The 17,916-nt window shown below is 40.1% G+C and overlaps 1 protein-coding gene across 10 annotated transcripts in view; it reads left to right on the top strand.

Annotated features, from left to right (window-relative positions):
* EBF2 (EBF transcription factor 2) overlaps positions 1 to 17,916 on the top strand; it is a 144,810-nt gene that overhangs the window by 10,276 nt on the left and 116,618 nt on the right. For 9 of the 10 annotated variants that reach the window (XM_050910176.1, XM_050910173.1, XM_050910170.1 and 6 more), the window contains exon 6: positions 963 to 1,031. The exons of the other annotated variant lie outside the window; for it this stretch is intronic. In XM_050910176.1, the coding sequence (XP_050766133.1) occupies positions 963 to 1,031 (69 nt within the window). The remainder of the gene's footprint in view (positions 1 to 962; positions 1,032 to 17,916) is intronic. 10 annotated transcript variants of the gene reach the window in all.

Raw genomic sequence — 17,916 nt, 5'->3', positions numbered from 1 at the left:
TGAGCGTAGGTTGTATTCTTCTGTACTATCTCCTGATATATCTGTGTATATATGTACACATCCATGCGTGCCCACACGTATATACACACACAGTTGTCTTTGCATATGTGTGCATGCACGCACACACACATAGATGTGGACATAACATGGATATCATTCTGCAGTATGTACCTTATTGCAAGCTCCTCAGGGCGACAGCATTATCTTGCATTTTCTTACCAAGTCAGATAATTTTTTTTTTTAACATTATGAGCTCATCAGAGAGAGTTCTAATTTCTACACAATCATGTTGGTGGCCACACAATATAAAATGTGTATAAATACATGCTTAGTCTTAAGTGCTTATCATCACTGAAACAATTGCAAAGATTTACAGACGAAATGCCAGCCTGAAAAACATCTCTTCAGATGCTTAGTAGGATCTCAATATGTTCAGTTTCTGTTTTTTTATTGGTGCTACTATAGTGTTGAAGTTTTCTGTGGGCGTATGAAACTTAGGGGTTACTAGATATTTCATAATCAACAAAGCAGTTATTGGAATATAACAGATCATTAGGTTGCTTATAGTCAGTTCTAACACCTTCTTTTGATGGACTTTTAACCATACATAACACATGATACTCATGCCTGTAATGTCATTATGACATCTGTTAATCATTTATTAAGCCTTTATAAATAGCGCCTTAGTCTAAAGTGTGACCATATTGCTGTTCATTTTTGGCTGGGAATTTCAAAAAAGACTACGGGGAGCCAAGTGCCAAACTCTAGCTGGAATCAACCAGGACTTGGGCACCCAATTCCCTTAGTTCTTCTCCCTTCCGGAAAGCCTAAGCAGAATTTTCTCAGTCACTCTTCTAGGCATATATTGAGTCCTGAAGGTTTGCAGACAAGACTTTTAGATGGTTGCTTTGCTATCAACTGTCCCAGTAATTCTTTGATTTTGGTTTTCCTTCTCTCTCTAGTCGGTGCTGTGAGAAGAAAAGTTGTGGCAACAGAAATGAGACTCCGTCTGACCCTGTGATTATTGACAGGTAGGAAACAAATCCTCATTTTCCCACAAAAGCAACCCGAAATTGTTGTCTGTGCTTTGAGGTGGCTGAGGGTCTTTCTTGATGGTTATCTGTCAGTGTCTGCCATTTGGGGATGTCTGTGCTTCATGATTCTTTACAAAAATGCCAGCCTAAGAGTTGGTTAGCTTTAGTCTATCTGGGCTTAGCTTGACAAAATTGTTGATGTTTATTTTTTAAATTAAGTTCTCTGTGTATCATTTTCATTGTGACCAAATATTCCATGTATGCATCTGGAATATTTTCTATTCACCAGGGATATGATCCAACTGGATTACTAAGGTAGAGAAAGCTTTGAGCAACCTGGCAGCTTCAGTAATATTCTTTAACAAAATAACAATATTTTTGTAGAAACTTGGGGAGGAAGGAAGCGGTAAAGGCAGAAGTGCAACGTATTAGGCAGGATTAAAACTGACGGTTTGGGGATTGTGAGCAATTTTATGTAGCACAGCAGCTTCATATATTACTCAATTCCATATCCAGGTCTAGGTTCTGCTTGCCAGTTTCTAGGTAAATAGCATAAATAGGGGAGAGCAGCAGTTTGTTAAATCATGAACTGGCACATTAAAAATTGTGAGTATTTGTGGAGGCTTAGAAAACTAGCCTGTGGAACTCCCTGACTCAGTGTTGTTTGAGGTCTGGAGTTCAGCAAGATTCAAAAAGGACAAATAAGAACAGACAGAGCTGTTTCAAAAAGAAGTACACAACCAAGATCTCCAGAAGGAGAAGAGTAAATAAGGAAAAGTCAGGAAGAACCCCCCCCCCCCCCCCCCCCCCCCCCCCCCCCCCCCCCCCCCCCCGATTATTCTTTAGTAACTGTTTCTTGTAAAGAGTTTCTTTTCCCTGAAGCAGCTGGTACAAGGGGCCAGTGGAGAGCTGATGCTGAAGTGGATTAATTGTGGATTCAGTTTTTATGTCTATATGTGCCTGGCATGTTCTGTCTACATTCTAATGAGCATTATTTGTCATAGTATTTCTTGTGAATTTGTTTTGGCATTCAGAATGGTCAAGCTGGTTTGAATAAAGATCTACAATTATTTCCTTCATTTTTTCATCACAGAGTTAATCTAAATAATTTTGGAACTTTGATGTGATGGGGTTCTTCCACTCTCTTTATGCCATGGTTTTCCCTTTTAATTTTATACTTACAAGTTGTTGTTGGGGTCAAAGTTGGAAATTCCAGCAAACTGAGCTGTTTGTGTGTGTGCGTGGGGCAGTTTCCTGACCAGAAGCAGAAGTCCTAAATATGCAATCTTACCTTTTCTATGAAATTTCTAGCTTATTTTTGGCTATGTTGATGCTTGGTATGAATCTGCATTTGGGAACTTTCCAATCTGCAGTCTGAATTTTCTGAAACTTGTCTTACTGCTGGAGAAGCAGCACGACATAAGGCAGTAATTAGCCTATGAGTTAAGACCGTGAAGGGGGTAGTTCCTACCACTAACTGAATTTGTCATCTTGAGCAAGCTGTCCATTCTCATGCAAAATGAAGATTCTGATGCTTTCTGTGGGGATTTGAGATCTGTTGATGTAAAATGCAATGGAAGTGAAACATTTAGAAAGAACAGGGATATTCTTTTTAAGAACTGTGTGTAAAATGTGCATCAGAAGTCATCTGTGTTGTCAATGAGTCCAAACCTTTCCTAACTTGCTCTAAGCTTAGAACTTCTACTCGTAACTCCCCTGCTAACAGCAACAGGCATTCTGCTTATAGGCATTCCTTTTGCGTGGAAGCATCATCTAGGTTCAGTCTGGCAGTTTCTTGTTGAGTGTCAGTTCTTCCTGTTCATCTCTGTGTGTCCGTGTCTCAAAATTGCAAGTGAAATCTGGAGTTCAGTAGGGGCAATAATAGGGTAGATGAGAGAAATAAGTGGTACAGCTTGATAAAGCTGTTTTCACTTGGTTTTAAGGGCAGTCACTAAATCATATTTAGGCCACAGAGGAAAGAAATGATTACAAATCTGCACTGCGGTCTGGAGGTGGCATGGTCTAGTGAACAGTGTGGTGAATAGAAGCTAAACTCGAAGCTAAATCTTTTTTTTGTTCTACCGCTAATCAGTATCTAGCATCTAGCAAATGACTCCCTCTTCTGTACAGTTATTTCTATTCCACCATTTTACCCAGTTAAACAAGGTTTGAGGAGTGAGGGATAATCCTGTGTACTACATCTTAATCAACACATGTAATGCAAATATAATAACAAAGTTATGCTGTACAGGTCTGTGCACAGAGGAATTCATTGTCTAGTCTGTCATCCTCAGACATTTCCACAGCAGTAAGTACAACTACTCAGGAGTTTAACTAAACAGTCCGCTCTCCCAAGCTACATTCAATGGGGCTAATCTTTCTGTCTTTCAAACAAGCAGAAAACTCTGCTGGAGAGTCATGTGTGTTCTGAACTAGCTTGGGAATCTGGGCAGCAGTGTTCTTATTTATTTAGGGGGTCTTTATATGGCTTCTTTAGAAGAAAACATCTATGCTTAAGAACTTGGTAGCAGGTGGAATATAATTTCCGAAATGCAGCTTGCAACCGTCTGCAATCATGCAGTCCAATAAATATGGTAAGATTTTCAGTTCAGTGTTGCCTTCATGATGTTTTTTTTTCTTAGTTTAAAATGAACTACAGGTTTTCTTTAGAAATAAATAATAATTGGAATGAAGGTGTTTTTTTCATTGTTTGAAATGATAGGTAAATGTAAAAATATGTCACGTAACAATGCAGCTGTTACCTTCTAGCATGTCTCTAGAGAAGTGGGGAAAAAAATGTAAAACGCAGAGAGAAGGGTTTACAAAAATACATTTGTGTTATGCAGAGCCATGTCTAAACAGTGTGTGTGAAGTGAAACGCAACTAGAGCTTTCCATTTAGAATAGAAGGAAAATGGAGGCCAGGGAAGAACTTGGTTGTCTGAAGGTGCTAGGTTCTCCCTTTGAGCCTAGGTTAATTAATATGCATATTGCTCCTGCTCCAAGAGTGTGTGAGAAAATTGCGGCTGGCGCTCAGGAGGTGCCATCTGCGTTGTAATTCCAGCTGTGTGTGAGGGTCTACATGGTTAAAACATGATTTGATTGTACAGCATAGAAAAGACCAACATCTTCAAAGCTATAGTAGGTGACTATCATAAGGTGTGAAAGCAGAGATGGAACCCAGTTTTAGGTTGAGCTGTGTATAGCTTAGGTCTAGCAAGTTCTGTGTTTGATTTGCAACTCCCACAAAGGCAGTGGCCCACTCAAATATAAACGATTCGGGAGGGCACCATGTCTCTAAGCTGCTTTACTGTACAAGCAGCCTGTGCGTGGCAAGCAGGTTCCCTCAACAGCAAAGGAGCTGCAAGGTAGAGAGGTTTAGAGTCCAAGATGAAGCAAGCTCTGTATGGTACTCAGAGGTATACTCCTATCATAAGTGGGCACAGGCTAATTTAACTACTTTGAGTACCTCTAAGGGTGGTGAAGAAGCAAGGAGAGGCATTGCTACTGGGTGGAGATATACATCGATGTCTGTGCTACTCCAACTTTATGGTTTTTCTTTTTTGCCTGAGCTAGTGGCTGCATCTGGTATGCCTGTCTGTGCTATGATTGCACACTTCTGACCATGCTATAGATGCATCCTACAAACCTCACGAGACTAATGAAGCATTCAAATTGGTTGAGGTTATAACCTGCCATCCAATGTTGCACTGAACTAAACATGCACCAAATTTAGCTGAGTTCAGGGACTACATTGTAAGTTGCTGCAAATGAACGTAACTCCATCAGCACTACAGTGTTTTCCCCTTTGTTTCTCTCCCCACTTCCTTGCTTTTTACGCTTCCAGAGACTGATGCTTAGACTATTGTGTTGTTTTACCTGTTTATTGCTGTAGGGAGGCATGATTCATTGGCGTTTGCCAAATCATGGAAACTTGTATCCCTGTTTAAAAAGGAAGAAATAGTTCAGTGGGAAAAAAATGTCAGCCATTATGTTGTTGTTGGGTTTTTTTCTACTCCTTGAATGAATTCCAAAAGTTCTTATGCTGAATAAAACATTTCTGCTGTGACCTTTGCTCTGGGGACTAGATTTAGATCCTAAGGACATTGCAGTTATTTTTCTGTTCACTCTTGGAAACTAGCACTTTTCTATATGAAAGGGAGCTGCTTCACTGAAATTTACTGTGTACCCTCTCCCACCAACAAATGTCTATAGGATATATTAGAGTATTTAGGTTCCTGCAACGTTCTAAGTCCAAATACCAGTGTAACTCGGATCTGAATCTGGCTTCAGAATGCTGCCTCTGTTTTAACAGCAATAATACAGCTCAAATCTTGCAATGCTCTTATTGCAGGCATCGAAAAGAAACAGACATAAGTCCGCTGGAGCATAGGGCTGAAAGGACCACCTGAACATATACGGGAGATTACATGATAGATGTTTAGTCCAGAAGCACTTATGAAATATGCACCCCAAGTTTTTTAGACAACACAAGCCATGGTCACTTCTCAAAATGTTAGAGCAAGCTTTAACTTTGCGTACCAGATCAAAATTCATCAGAGCTAAATTGGTTCTAGTGTGTTCCCATGGTGGATCATAGCACTGGTGGATTCCCAGTGCTTAATTTCTATTCATCCTGTCTTCCTGCTTAGTTTTTCAAGTTAGTACCTGTGGAATTGGTTGGTTTATGAGACTTCAGAAATGTAAATGGTTTTGTTTCTTTTTCTCATGGCTGAAGTGGTGGTTCTTAACGTTCCTTATAGTTCCTGGAAATCAGAGCGTGCACTTTGCATACTAACGTTTCCTTCTTTGTTGAAATCGTAGACAGGGATATGAAGTGGATGGGTTGGGGTGGCTTTCAGATAGAAGGGTGGAAGTTTGTTCTTTTGAAGATGATACTGCCCAAATGAAAGCTGTATTTTGTCACGCCTATAGTATAATTGCTTAGTTTGCTACTTTTCCGACCCCAGTTATGCAAATGAAAAGAAACTTGGTCTTATGATTAAGAGGTCGTGGATACTGCAAATGAATGTAATTCCTCATTTTACTGCCGATTTTCTCTCTTATTTTAGGTGAATTGTATAGTTTTGGATATAAATTCCCCATTCATCAAGTGAGAATGATTTTTTTTTTTTCTTTTTTATTCTTTATGTTTCTTGAAGATTTAAGCTCTTTATAGCAGGTTATTTTGTGCACTTGTTACTCTTAGTGCTTTACCTAGTTTACTAAAGCTGTGATCTAATTTAAGCCTCCAGGGTACTGGGGAGAACTGGGTGACTTTTTTAGTTGAACAGTTTACTTTTTTCTCCTTCTTCTAATAAGAGATAGTCAAAAGATATTTCTATGTAATTCAAATGAAACATCTTAATTCAATTAAACAATGCAATGCAACTCAGATGGGACAGACTTTTTTGTTACTACAGGGGAAATTACTTGGAATGCCACTGCAGAATGTGAGCATAAGCTCTGTGCTGTGTGTAGCTGGCTGTCTTTATGGTTTTACTGTGTGGAGGCTCTTGAGTCCTCTGCCGTCTTTGAGCTGATGGAATGAGGTCATTTAGCTCAGATGCTTTAAGAAACTGGAGATCCTGGCTTCAATTCCTACTGTTAACCTAAACTCTTCCTAATTGTCCTGTTAAGAATCTAATGTGTTTTGTTACCACCTTTGATTTATTTATTTATTGCAATTGTTACTGGGGCAGTGGCTGTAGTGATGAATGGGATTTGTGTGAACTGCTGGGTTGCGTGGAGTATTACCTCGGGTCGAGACGTGTGCTAACCAGTGGGTGGAGGCATGGGGCCAGATCTGCAGCTGGGTCAGCAGTGCTACATTGACTTGCACCAGCCGAGCACTTGGCACAGTGGTTTCAGTGCATGGTGAACTACAATATTGGTCAGCTGACACATGCTGTAAACATTTGGGCATTTATTATTATTATTTTTAATGAAAAACCCCAAAGCATGAACACAGCTGGCACACTTGTTAGCATTTCTATAAAGAAGCGGAAGAGATTGGATTACATTCTTGTGCCATAGGGGTCCATCCCTTCAATGGAGAAACGGGGCGGCACAGATAGAGATTTTCTTCCCTGCTGATACTCATGTCCTACCTGCTGTATAGATAAACAGAGCACCGAACTCTCCCAGACTGGCTGGCACATTTCACAAGCACTAAAACTCACTTTAGGAAAGACAGCTGTTGCCAGGCTTAAACATTCTGACTATGCCCCTATAGTGTCCGTGTCCACATTAATAGGACTGGGTGTTATGTCTTCTTGTGTTTCCCTACCCCCTCCCCCCCAATTCCCTCTCCCTAAAAAAGGTGAAAGGGCATATAGATTATCTTTCATTTTGAAGGATCTGGCTTGAAATAAGTGCAGACTTCTGGCTATGCTGGTTTGTGTCCCGTCCCCCTCCCCCTTCTTTTCTCTTCATCTCAGCTATCTAGAAAGGACTTTATCCCTTCCATCTCCCTTTCAGGCTGATCCCAAAAACCATTGGGTAACACAAGGTTATTTCCTAATGCTTAGAGGCAGAACAGCATGAATGGAGAGGCGTGGATCAAATTCCCACTGATACTGAGTTGCCCTGTCACTTTAAACAAGTCACATAACTCCATGCCTCAGTTTCCCCCTTAATGCAAAGTGTTAGCAATTACCTAGCTGTGGAAAGTGGTTTCAGATCCTTGAATAGGAGTTCTTTGTTTTTATTTTTCATGTTTCTACTGCAAGGAGGATTTCATCTACATGGCAGAGTTGGATTGTTCTTGTTCTACTCAGTTCTCCATACTCCTTGTAAGCCTGCCAAGGTAGAATAAATGTCTCAAATCTGTTGCTGCTGTGGGGTGAAACTAGGAGCTACAGATAGATGCAGCCCTCCTCAGCTCCCTGCATGCTCCAATCCCCCCTTCCAAGCCTCCAAAACCCACAATGATCTCTCCTCTTGTCCAAGGGAGTCAAAGTCCTTTGTTCACTGCTAAACCCTGCTCTCCTGCAAAGAGCTGCTGTTGTGCCATCTGTCTCTTTATGAATTTTTTAGTAGACTGGATGTTTGTGGGGAGTCAGTAACTTAAAGTGCACTATCCTAGCCATCTGACAAGTGGTTCTCTTAGTGCATAATTTGTTGTTTGTTTCTCCCCTCCCGCCCCTTTTCGGCAAAAAGAAAATTTCTTTACTAGTTTGCTGTCCAAAGCATCTTGAAATCTTTGATGCGTACAATCACTTAAAGCTTGTAAATGGAGTAGACTGGAGACTAGCTTGTGTCACTTAATCTTTTTTTTTTTTTAATGTTGACAGACAACAGATTTTCCAGCAAGCTGGTGAGTCAAAAGAAGCTTAAAGATCTCTTTGAGTGTGCCAGAAAAATGAAGAATGGACTTGTGGTTAAGGAACTAGTTTGAACTGTCGAAGTTCTGGGTTCTGCTCCTTTCTCTCCCTTGCAGACTCCCTGTATTTTTCTAGCCATTCACATAGTCTCTGTTTAACAGTAAACCAAGTATAAGTGTGTGCTTTTCTAGCTTTCACTGATAACACAAAGATACATGTGCTGAAAACTGATGTGTGGAAATACTATGGTGATGTGGAAAACTGTTGCCATTAGGGTGGAGATTGTTTTGGAGTGATTTAAAAAGTTACTCTCCCCCTAGACTGTTAGTTGCTGCTGCCTGGGCTGAAGGTGTTACTGCTTCTGAAACTAAGCAAAAAATGAGATGAGTTTAAATCACTGCTGATTTCAAGCACAGATTTATTAGGAAGCTAACAGAACTGGAACCTCATTTCCACTAGCTTTTTGTACATGTGCTCCTACCCATGTGCTGTTATTGTGCAACTGTGCAGCCATTTTGTCCTGAGCACCTCACCTGAGCCCTCTGAATGGAGTGCTTGCCTTTTTGGATATGTTAGAGGGAAAATGTAATGGGTGGGAGTGTTAACCGATATTGATTGCTTTAGTTCTACTAAGTCTGTTACTGGAATAGTTAGCACATGTTCTGGTTTCAGAACTGCAAGGGGAGCATGGTTAAGTCTGAGCAAGGACATATTATATAATTTAAAGAAATAAAATCTGACTATTGCTACTACTGCCTGGAAGCCTTAAGAAAGTAAGTCCAATGAAGACAAGACCCAAAGGATTTTAACAATTCTGCATAAATCAGATAAGCTTCCATGATGCTTTAGTACAGTTTGGACAGCAAGCATGGATGAATTTCAATCTTGTTAGATTAGTTGTGCTTTAGCTGAGATAAAAAGCATAGATGGTGCTGGCTGGCTGAATCCTGACTGAGCAATGCAAAGTTTTCAGCAAAGTTCAAACATAGTGTGGAAAAATCCTTGTCCCCTTTTAAAGTGAAGCTTTGTCCCTGCAATAAGGAGAACTTGATCCAGTTTGTGTTGTGTTCTCATAAACAGCAAGTGAGGAGGTTAAATGGCTGCACAGCCAGCTGATAATAAGGGGTCTCAGGAGGACAGATGAGAGAGCAGTGTAAGGAGCCATTAGAATCAATGAGTTTGGTAGTAGTGGAGAGGGGAATGGAATAAAAGTTTCCCATGAACTAAAGCACCTCTGGGAATAGAAGCTGAGGATAAATTCACTATGCAAACAGCACAAAAGAAATTCTGGGCATGTAGAGCAGTAGTGGGTGACATGGGATCTCTACAACTCAACTTTTTGAAAATGGGTCTGCATTTGCCTGGATCCATCTGCACTCATCATTGAAAATGCCAATATTTCAGAGTATTTGCATCCTAATGAAGGCATCCTCTGTGTATTTATGACCTAAAATACTCTTCCGTATCACTTTTGCACTCCTTGGCCTCTGTCTAGACCTGGTTTTATGGACTTGTCACTTCATCTGCCCTAACCTTTTTTGTTACTGCCTCTTGCTTTCCTTTTGAACCTTTTGTTCCTGTTCATCCCTTCCTTGTGTGTTTCTTTCACCATCTGTTTCTGGTGGGATCTCATATATTTTCTACCCTGTAAACATCCCAGGATTTCAGCCTCTGAAGCGAGTGCTTCACTTCTGAAGAAGGCGTCCCAATTAATGTGTAGTGTTTCCTGCTTTCAGATAGGGTATGAAATAATTTGTCCTGCTCAGAACATCGCCCCAAGTCCTTGTAAAATGAAGACAAGGTTGAGATCGAAAGTATATAGCATATATCTGAAACTTGCTTAAGTCAGTTGGAGATGGGCTCATAATTTTAAAGATATTAAGAGCTTACATGACTTGCCCAAAATCACCTAGGAGACCCAGTTTGTGACACAGTGAGGAGCGGAATCCAAGTCTTGTGTGTTCCAGGCTAGATCATGTAAGCGTGTCCTGGAACAGCATTTCCTTTCTGCAAGTATAATTCATATTCCCATCTTTCTCTCTGATTTGGATCTCTGATGTGCTGCTGTTATCCAACACATCTTTCTTTTTTTTTTTTCTTCTTTTGTTTCCTTTCCTCTCCTGCTAATTTCCTTCACAAATAAATGCTTATTTCTCCATGGGCGTTCCATTTATAACTCCATGTTTGGTGGCTTTTCCTTCAAGTGGAGTCCATTGAGCTTGTAAATTGTATTGGATCAGTGAGCCTATAATGAGGCTTCTAAGTCCAAACAGTGCAAGTCTGCTGGGATTTTATTGTTCATAAAGCTTCTTCCCTGGGGAGTGATAGAGCCATTAGGTGTTTGCTGTGTTTAATATTTGGTCATGACAGGAAGCAATAATTTTCTATCTTTTACTGTGGCTCTCGAGCTGTTTTTAAGCAGTCAGCTTATTTGAGTCTTGGTGACTGTGAACCCATTAGGCAAAAGGAGTTGCTCTTTCCTACGTGGGTTTGTATCTTTCCTACAAAGGCTGTTTCAAGAAAATAAAATAAAATCAAGTGGCAACTGATTGCCCTGTGGTGGCTTTTAATCACTTGCCCCTCTCATGAACTCCCAAGCACTGTCACACCTTACAGGAGATGGCATAAAGCTGATTTCATCAGATGATGGCATTTCTTATGCTGAAGGGATTTTTTTTATTTATTCCAGCAGAGAACAACCACCAGGGCTCCTATTTGTATGATATGTTATGGGTTTGGGGATTTATCTTGTGCAAATCCACATCAAAATTTCCTTTAATTTCAGTGGAAGCAGGAGCAAGGTTGTATTCAAGTATTCTGGAAGTGGTTATATATATTTTAGCAGAAAAAAAATTCAAAAGCAACTAACAATTTTGAGTGCCTCCACATTTTTTCTGAGGTCCAACTATGAGGCATTTTCAAAAGGTTCCATTTCCAGATGGCACTACATCTAGCAAAAACATTTTCATTGAGATAATTAAAAAAATGAAAATCAGATTTTTAAGCGGCACTTAAAATGTATTTTCACGGGGGGGGACGGGACACCCAAACAAAAAACAAAGACTGAAAACCAGTCTGCTTTTCCAGAAAAGACTTGTAATTTGGGAAAGAAAACTTTACATTTTTCCACCAGTGTTTTTGCAGCCCTTACCCTTGCTCTTTGAAGATCAAGCTACATTATTATTTTAAATTAGGAGTCTAAAGCCGCTTGGTAATTCTCCAAGTACACATGCACTTTTATTCCTTGAGTGTTTAAAACTGAGCTTTGTCCCACATTTAACCAGTCTACTGTTTTTGAACCAAGTGTGGTCCAACAGTGTTGTTTTTTTCCTTAGTACCTTTCAGGAGACGTGTGGGGTAGAAACACCATCTAGGACTGTCAGTCCAGCATCAGCCTGACAGACATCCTGTTTTTCTTATTTGTTCCAGCAGGAAGCTTTCTGTGGGCTGTGTAGTAGTTTACGCAGATGCACTGCACCGAAGGTACCAAAATAGGGTAGCCTGCAGCTGGGAGGAGGAGTAAAGCTGCTGGTGACAATACATATGTGCCCATCAGCTTAGGCCCTGTTACAGCTATGTATGAAAGTCATTCCACTGTCCACGATTGGTTGTTCCCAGGGAAATTAATGCAGTTTAGAGAGAGTTTTATATAGGGCGTAGCGTCTTACCAATCAGTAAGCAGAACTCCAAGGTAAGGGTTTTTTTTGTAGGATGAGTATTTCTCCAAGGGGAAGAGAAATACAATAGGATGAGAAATTTTAACAGACTGTAGAAAATCTGTAGTCCAATGTCCTCTTTTTGGCCTGTGTTTTTTAAGCTTCTTGTTGCTCTGTTTATTCAAGATCCTTTAGCAAACTCTAGGAATTGTCCTAACCCATTCCTATCCTAGGTTTCCCACCGAAGCAAGATGAAATGAAGAGACTGAGTTAGAGGAAGCCCATAGTGAAATCAGTACATATAACTCCTCCTTTTCAGCTCTTCCTCTAAGCCTGCATCGATAAAAAAGAGGTCATGCAGAGGAAGGAGTAAATTTGGGGCCACAGGCTATATAAAATCAGACTCTGAAGGCCACAGCTTTATAAAATCAGTGTTCACAGATCAGGTTGGGGAGCTGGCCTTCAGTGGTCCTACCTCAGAAGCATAGACCTCTTATAAACCCAGCACTTTGTATTAACAAAGTATGCTCTAGTGGAAGGGGTGGAAATTAGGAGGTTTGAAGTCCATTTGGACTTGGACACAACACTTCCCCCTTAACCTACCTTGATGCGCCTCATGAAATTGCGAGACCTTTGAAATGGGGACTGTTTGGCAAGCAAGATGGGATAAGGGAGGAGGAGAGTTTCATCTTGGCTAGGAGCGCTAGGTGATTCTGTAGTACTAATTGTGATGGCAATTTAAATGACATTGATGGTGCCTGTCAACAACAAAAGATGTTTTGAGTATGCTGACAGCTAGTTGAGGCGGAGCAGAGTCAGTCCACACAGGCTGACCTCTTTCTGAAAAGAACATTCTTGCTCACATGTTTAGACACCGTGATGTCAGTTTAATACACACAGTTAAGTACCAGTTAATTTGAAAAAGTAGCCCAGTGATTGAGCTGGAAGAGTCTGGGTTATAGAAGCTTGCAGCTCAAAGCGTCATAACTTCATACCCACATGGCCTGGGGCGATTAGTGAGTGAAGTGACTCCAGCTCTGCAGCCTGTGGAATGTTGAGCCTGTTTCCCTCTGCTCAGTTTTTGGCATGAAGGCAGAAAATTCTGCTCCATGGATTTTTCATCCCTTTAAAGAAAAAAAGAGTAGAGTAACTATTCTCATTGGAAATGTGAATCCCAAGCAAGGTAAAATGATATCATCAATTACCACAAATCCTTTCAGGATTTCAGGCTCTGTAGCCCGATAGGAAGCTGCTCCTCTGACAGTCTTTCCGTTGTATTCCTGGTGTTGCCCTCAAAGAACTAGTCAACTTTCTCCACAGGATGTGCCATCCATTCTGCATGCTTCTTATGCTTGCCATCGTTGCTGCTGACTGCACCACCAAGCTGTTTTTTTAGCCTGATTGTTGTAGGTGTTCACTTGCTCTAGTTAGGTCTGTTCCTTTGCTCCAGGGGAAAAGTTTTCCACTACCATATTTTCCCACTGGGTCCTTGTCTTGATCTGTGCAAGAGGCTTGTATCAGAAAGAAAAGAAATAATTGCTTTGCTCTTATGGCTCTGTACCCAACAGCTATGTTGCAAAGGCACGACTGCACAAGGTATGTTTGCATTAGCCAGATACACACACGTTCTTTTTCAAAATGCCGAACCTTAGAGGAAGATCATTGAGTGTTTGAAAAGAGGTGGCATAGGGAGGGTAATTACAGGGGCGTTTAAAGCAGTTGAAAGCCAGTACACAGTGAACAGATGAAATTAGCTGATGGCATAAAGAAATTAGGCTTGAAGCTGAGAGTGTTGATGCCAATACAAATTGGATTTAATTATTTTTGAAGAGATGCGGTTAGGTTTTCTTATGCAACATTGATAAAAAGCTATTTCAGCAAATGGGTCCCGATTCAGCAAAGCAATTAGCACATTATATTATTTAGCATCAACATGAAGAAGCATGTACATAAATATTTTGTTGAAACTAAGTCCTGAAAAGAAAAATGAAACTGCTAAGATTCCCATCTGGGCTTCTGGTTTGTTTCACATTTGCAAACTTTCCATAAGAAACTAGACTTCTTGAAATTTCCTTTTTTGAAAAGATGAAAATTAGGATTCTCATGTTCACATGAATCTAAAACAAAAAGTGCTGTTTTGGACGATCGGTAAAGCTGAAGAGGTCTTCCTCCTTCATACATGCCGTTTATCTTATGGATCTATCTTAAGTTTTTATTCTGGACGGCTTTAAATGATCCTTGAATTTATAGCTACTAGAAATTTTGCTGGGTCTGCAAACTAGATTGTGCTAGCACTAATTTGGAGTATGACTGAATACTTGAATAGTGATGTTTTTTCAAATATCTACTCTCATTAGGAACATGGATGCTCAGTACCTTGAGGAAAAATCATGACAACTTTTAAGGTTGAATGCATGCCAATATAAATCATTCTACTTGATGTTGACAAAATATCTGGTCAGTCAAAATTCCTTTGCTAAAGAGGGGAGAAAAAGTATACAGTGTTGTGTCAGTGTCACTTGTTGACACAGAACCTCAAAAAAAAAAATCCTCTGGGACATTTTGCTTAAATTTTTTTTGGTTGTGTTTTTTTTTTCCCCCCCTTCCCCTTTATCTCAAGCATTTCCCAGCATTCCTTCAGGGACATCTGGTTCTCTCATTTTCTAGCTTTACTTCGGTGCCTTCAAAAAGTATCACTGTCAGTTTCTTTCTATTTAGCCAAACAACACAAGCAGGAGAGTAGCCCTGCCTGATAACTTGCCTAAAATATAGTTGCCCTTCAGAAGCAGTGACCTTAATCATTTCTGTGATGGGTAATGTGACTGTGTTCCCCTTTATTTTCTTCTGTAGCTTCAGGGATTTTTTTACAGGCAAAATTTATCTTTGTGTTATATATGAAGATACGTGAAGTTCTGTCTTTTTCTGCACTTGTACATTGGATGACTATTTTGCTCCACTTGAGAGCACAGCTTTAGCAAGAGAAAAGCAGACAACGTATAAATGCTCTGTATTTGCACAGATCAAAGCTGATTCCTTGGCTAGTGTGAATTGTCATGCAGCTAAGATAGTTTATATCAGCTAAGGCGTGCCTGTAACGCTTGTGGATATATATTGTGCATAGTTTGGGAGCATCCTCTTAATGGCCTACTTGCAATGTGGGGAAATGGTACTTCTGGTCAAGAGGACTAGGCTTTAAGGTTTGGTGAGGAATTCTGTACTGGACTAGGCGTCTTGACTGGAAGATTAGGACCTGATAATAGGTTAGGCTCAGCTGGAGGGTGGGGAAAAGGCAAGAAGCAGCTAGAATGAGCAGGTAAAAATGGGGATGGGGGCGAGGTACGTGCTGACGCATTGGGGTGGAATTATATAATAATATAATTGTACTGTATATGTCAAAAAGGATTTAAATTAGAGTTACTTCTTTAATCTTAATTCTAGCATTTTCTAGCTTCTGAATGAGTTTTTATGAGCTGAGTAATATTCCTGTAGTTCAGATCTTTGGCATGCGAAAGACTTCCCATTAACATTACTGTAAGCTGCATGTGTGGGTGAAGTTTTATCTTCCTGCAAATTTTAATATAAGTGTTTAAAATAATAAAAAAAAAAAAATCCCCTGTATCTTTCACGTACATTATTTTTCTATATATAAGAAATCTAGAGCTGTTTCATGAGCTGTTTTGGGACAGTCTCAGTATTGGCAAAGAGCAGTACAGTATAGTTGTTAACATACTAGTTCTACATAGCTGTATAAAATAGCCTGCAGCACAGCCGAGATCATACCCATGTACAATGCCTACAGGATTTTAACAGACTACCAAGATTTTGCTCAGCTTAACCCTACACAAATTGAGTCTCTCTGTCATTGCCTTCTCCTCCCCCCGCCCAGCTACAACATTTCAAGTACACCCTGCACATCTGTAGTGGTCCTGAACAGCAGAGTTAAAGCTGAAGTCATTGGAGAGACAACTTGATTTGAGTTGCAGCCCTTCCCCTCTAAGACATAGATCTGAACTTGAAAAATTAACTGAGTCTGTTTCTCCCTGCAGCTGCTTCTAGCCCACACTGCACTAAATATAAGTCTGCAGAATGGAACATGATTGGCAGCTACCTCCTCTAGCAGTGGAGGCCCCAAGAAGGATGGTGTGCAGATAATGAATTGGTGTCTTTATCCCAGGAGACTGAGCATTGCAATGTGGTACCCACTCTATTCTCCTGTCACCCATGGTGTATCATATCCCCTAGATACAAAGGGAACTTCAGGTCTTAGTGTCATAAATCTAAGTTTTCAGTCTTAAGCATGCTTCTCCCATTGCCCCTGAAGATGTGTATGAAATGTTTCATCTTCCTCTGAAATGGTATCTGTTCCCTTCTGACTGCAGTGTGTTAGCAGCACATCCTTTATCTGTGTGCAGACCCACCTTAGAGCATGCACTGTAAGCACTGTCCCTTTCTTGCATTTCTTAGAGCAGAAACATGCTTTTCTTATGACTTGGCACTGTTGCAGATATCTTTATTGAATTTTCTAGCGTTTGGGTGGGGAAAAGGGAGCTGGCTCTCTTACGCACAGTGTCTCTCTTTGTCACTGACTTAGGCTGTCTTCTTGTGCAAGTTAGTTTTCCTCTTGAGGAATTGTCAAAAGCACAGGTGGTCATATTCTCACCGCTGCCTTAACATTCATCCATTACCTGGTGCCAGAATGATATTGGAAACAATGTCTTATTGTCTGTATGAAGTCTGTGCTTAGTTCTGTCTTCTGCAGAAAGGGTCTGATATGTAGAAATTTATTTAATGGAGAATTAGTCTAGAGACAACTGCAGGGCACTGTGTTGCATGAACATTTGGTAATGCAATACTTAAAAGGAGAGAGTGTAGTTTGTTAGAATGTGGCAAAAAATTAAGATCTAGCTCTTACGTGGTGAGTCCTTTGCAGTTCATTGGCAGTATTAAAAGCCTTAAATTGGGCTCTTGCTTATATTAATTTTAAGATCTCTTTTAGGCTCCTGATATTTTAAGCCTGTCCAGGACAATGGGCCTGTTTTCTTGTGTGTCAGTCATTCCTTCTCTATCCTTTCTGTTTAGATTGGAAGCTCTGCAATGCAGGGGGTTTTGTACTATGATTTTGTACAGTGCCTAATGGATTGGAGTCCTGCTCTAGACTGAGTCTCTAGCCGCTCCTAAAATAATGCAATAATTTCAGCTAGCACCTAATAGTGATTGCTAGCGTCCATTGAGATGTGTTTGTTTATTAAGGGAACTCAATGGAAAAGGTCTCCTTTCTCCCCATGCCACAGTTGTTTGAACCAGTGTGATATATTGTAAAGTAATTCATAGAACTGAATAACCATTTAAATCTTTTCAGTAGTTTTTTAAAAATTGGTTTCCAGAATTCTTCATAACTTTTCTCCTAATTAGCAAAACATTTCAGTGGGTTCTGTCACTTGTTGCAACTCTCTCTTAAAATGAAAAGGTTTTCTTTATAAAACCTTGTTCTACCCCCAGCATGCTCTTGCAAAATTCTAATTTTTTCGCCAAGAAAAAGTAGTCTCAGATTCAAAATCAGGGATAACTAAAGCTGGATTAAATCCTTCATGAAAATTGTTCTACTCGTATGCCCCAAATAATAACTGCTAATGATAGGGTCTCTTATTTCTAGACTGCTGCTTCTACTTGATGTTATTTGATCTAATCTGTTTGCTGGTTATTCAGTGGCAACTGAAACATGAGCTGGCTTTCTGAGGGCCTGTGTGAAAAATAATTTACTACTGTAGTAGTGTCACTGAAGTACTTCTGGCTGTGGATAAAAATCCTGTCGAGTTCTGTGCAAATACAAAAACTGGCTTTTAGTCTGTTTTTGTTTGGAACAACATTCGTATCCCAAAATATTTGCTGTAAATGGCAGTAA

Source organism: Gymnogyps californianus, chromosome 23 (assembly GCF_018139145.2).
Source record: "Gymnogyps californianus isolate 813 chromosome 23, ASM1813914v2, whole genome shotgun sequence".
Classification (NCBI taxonomy): Eukaryota; Metazoa; Chordata; class Aves; order Accipitriformes; family Cathartidae; genus Gymnogyps; species Gymnogyps californianus.
This window is presented reverse-complemented; position numbering and strand designations above follow the sequence as displayed.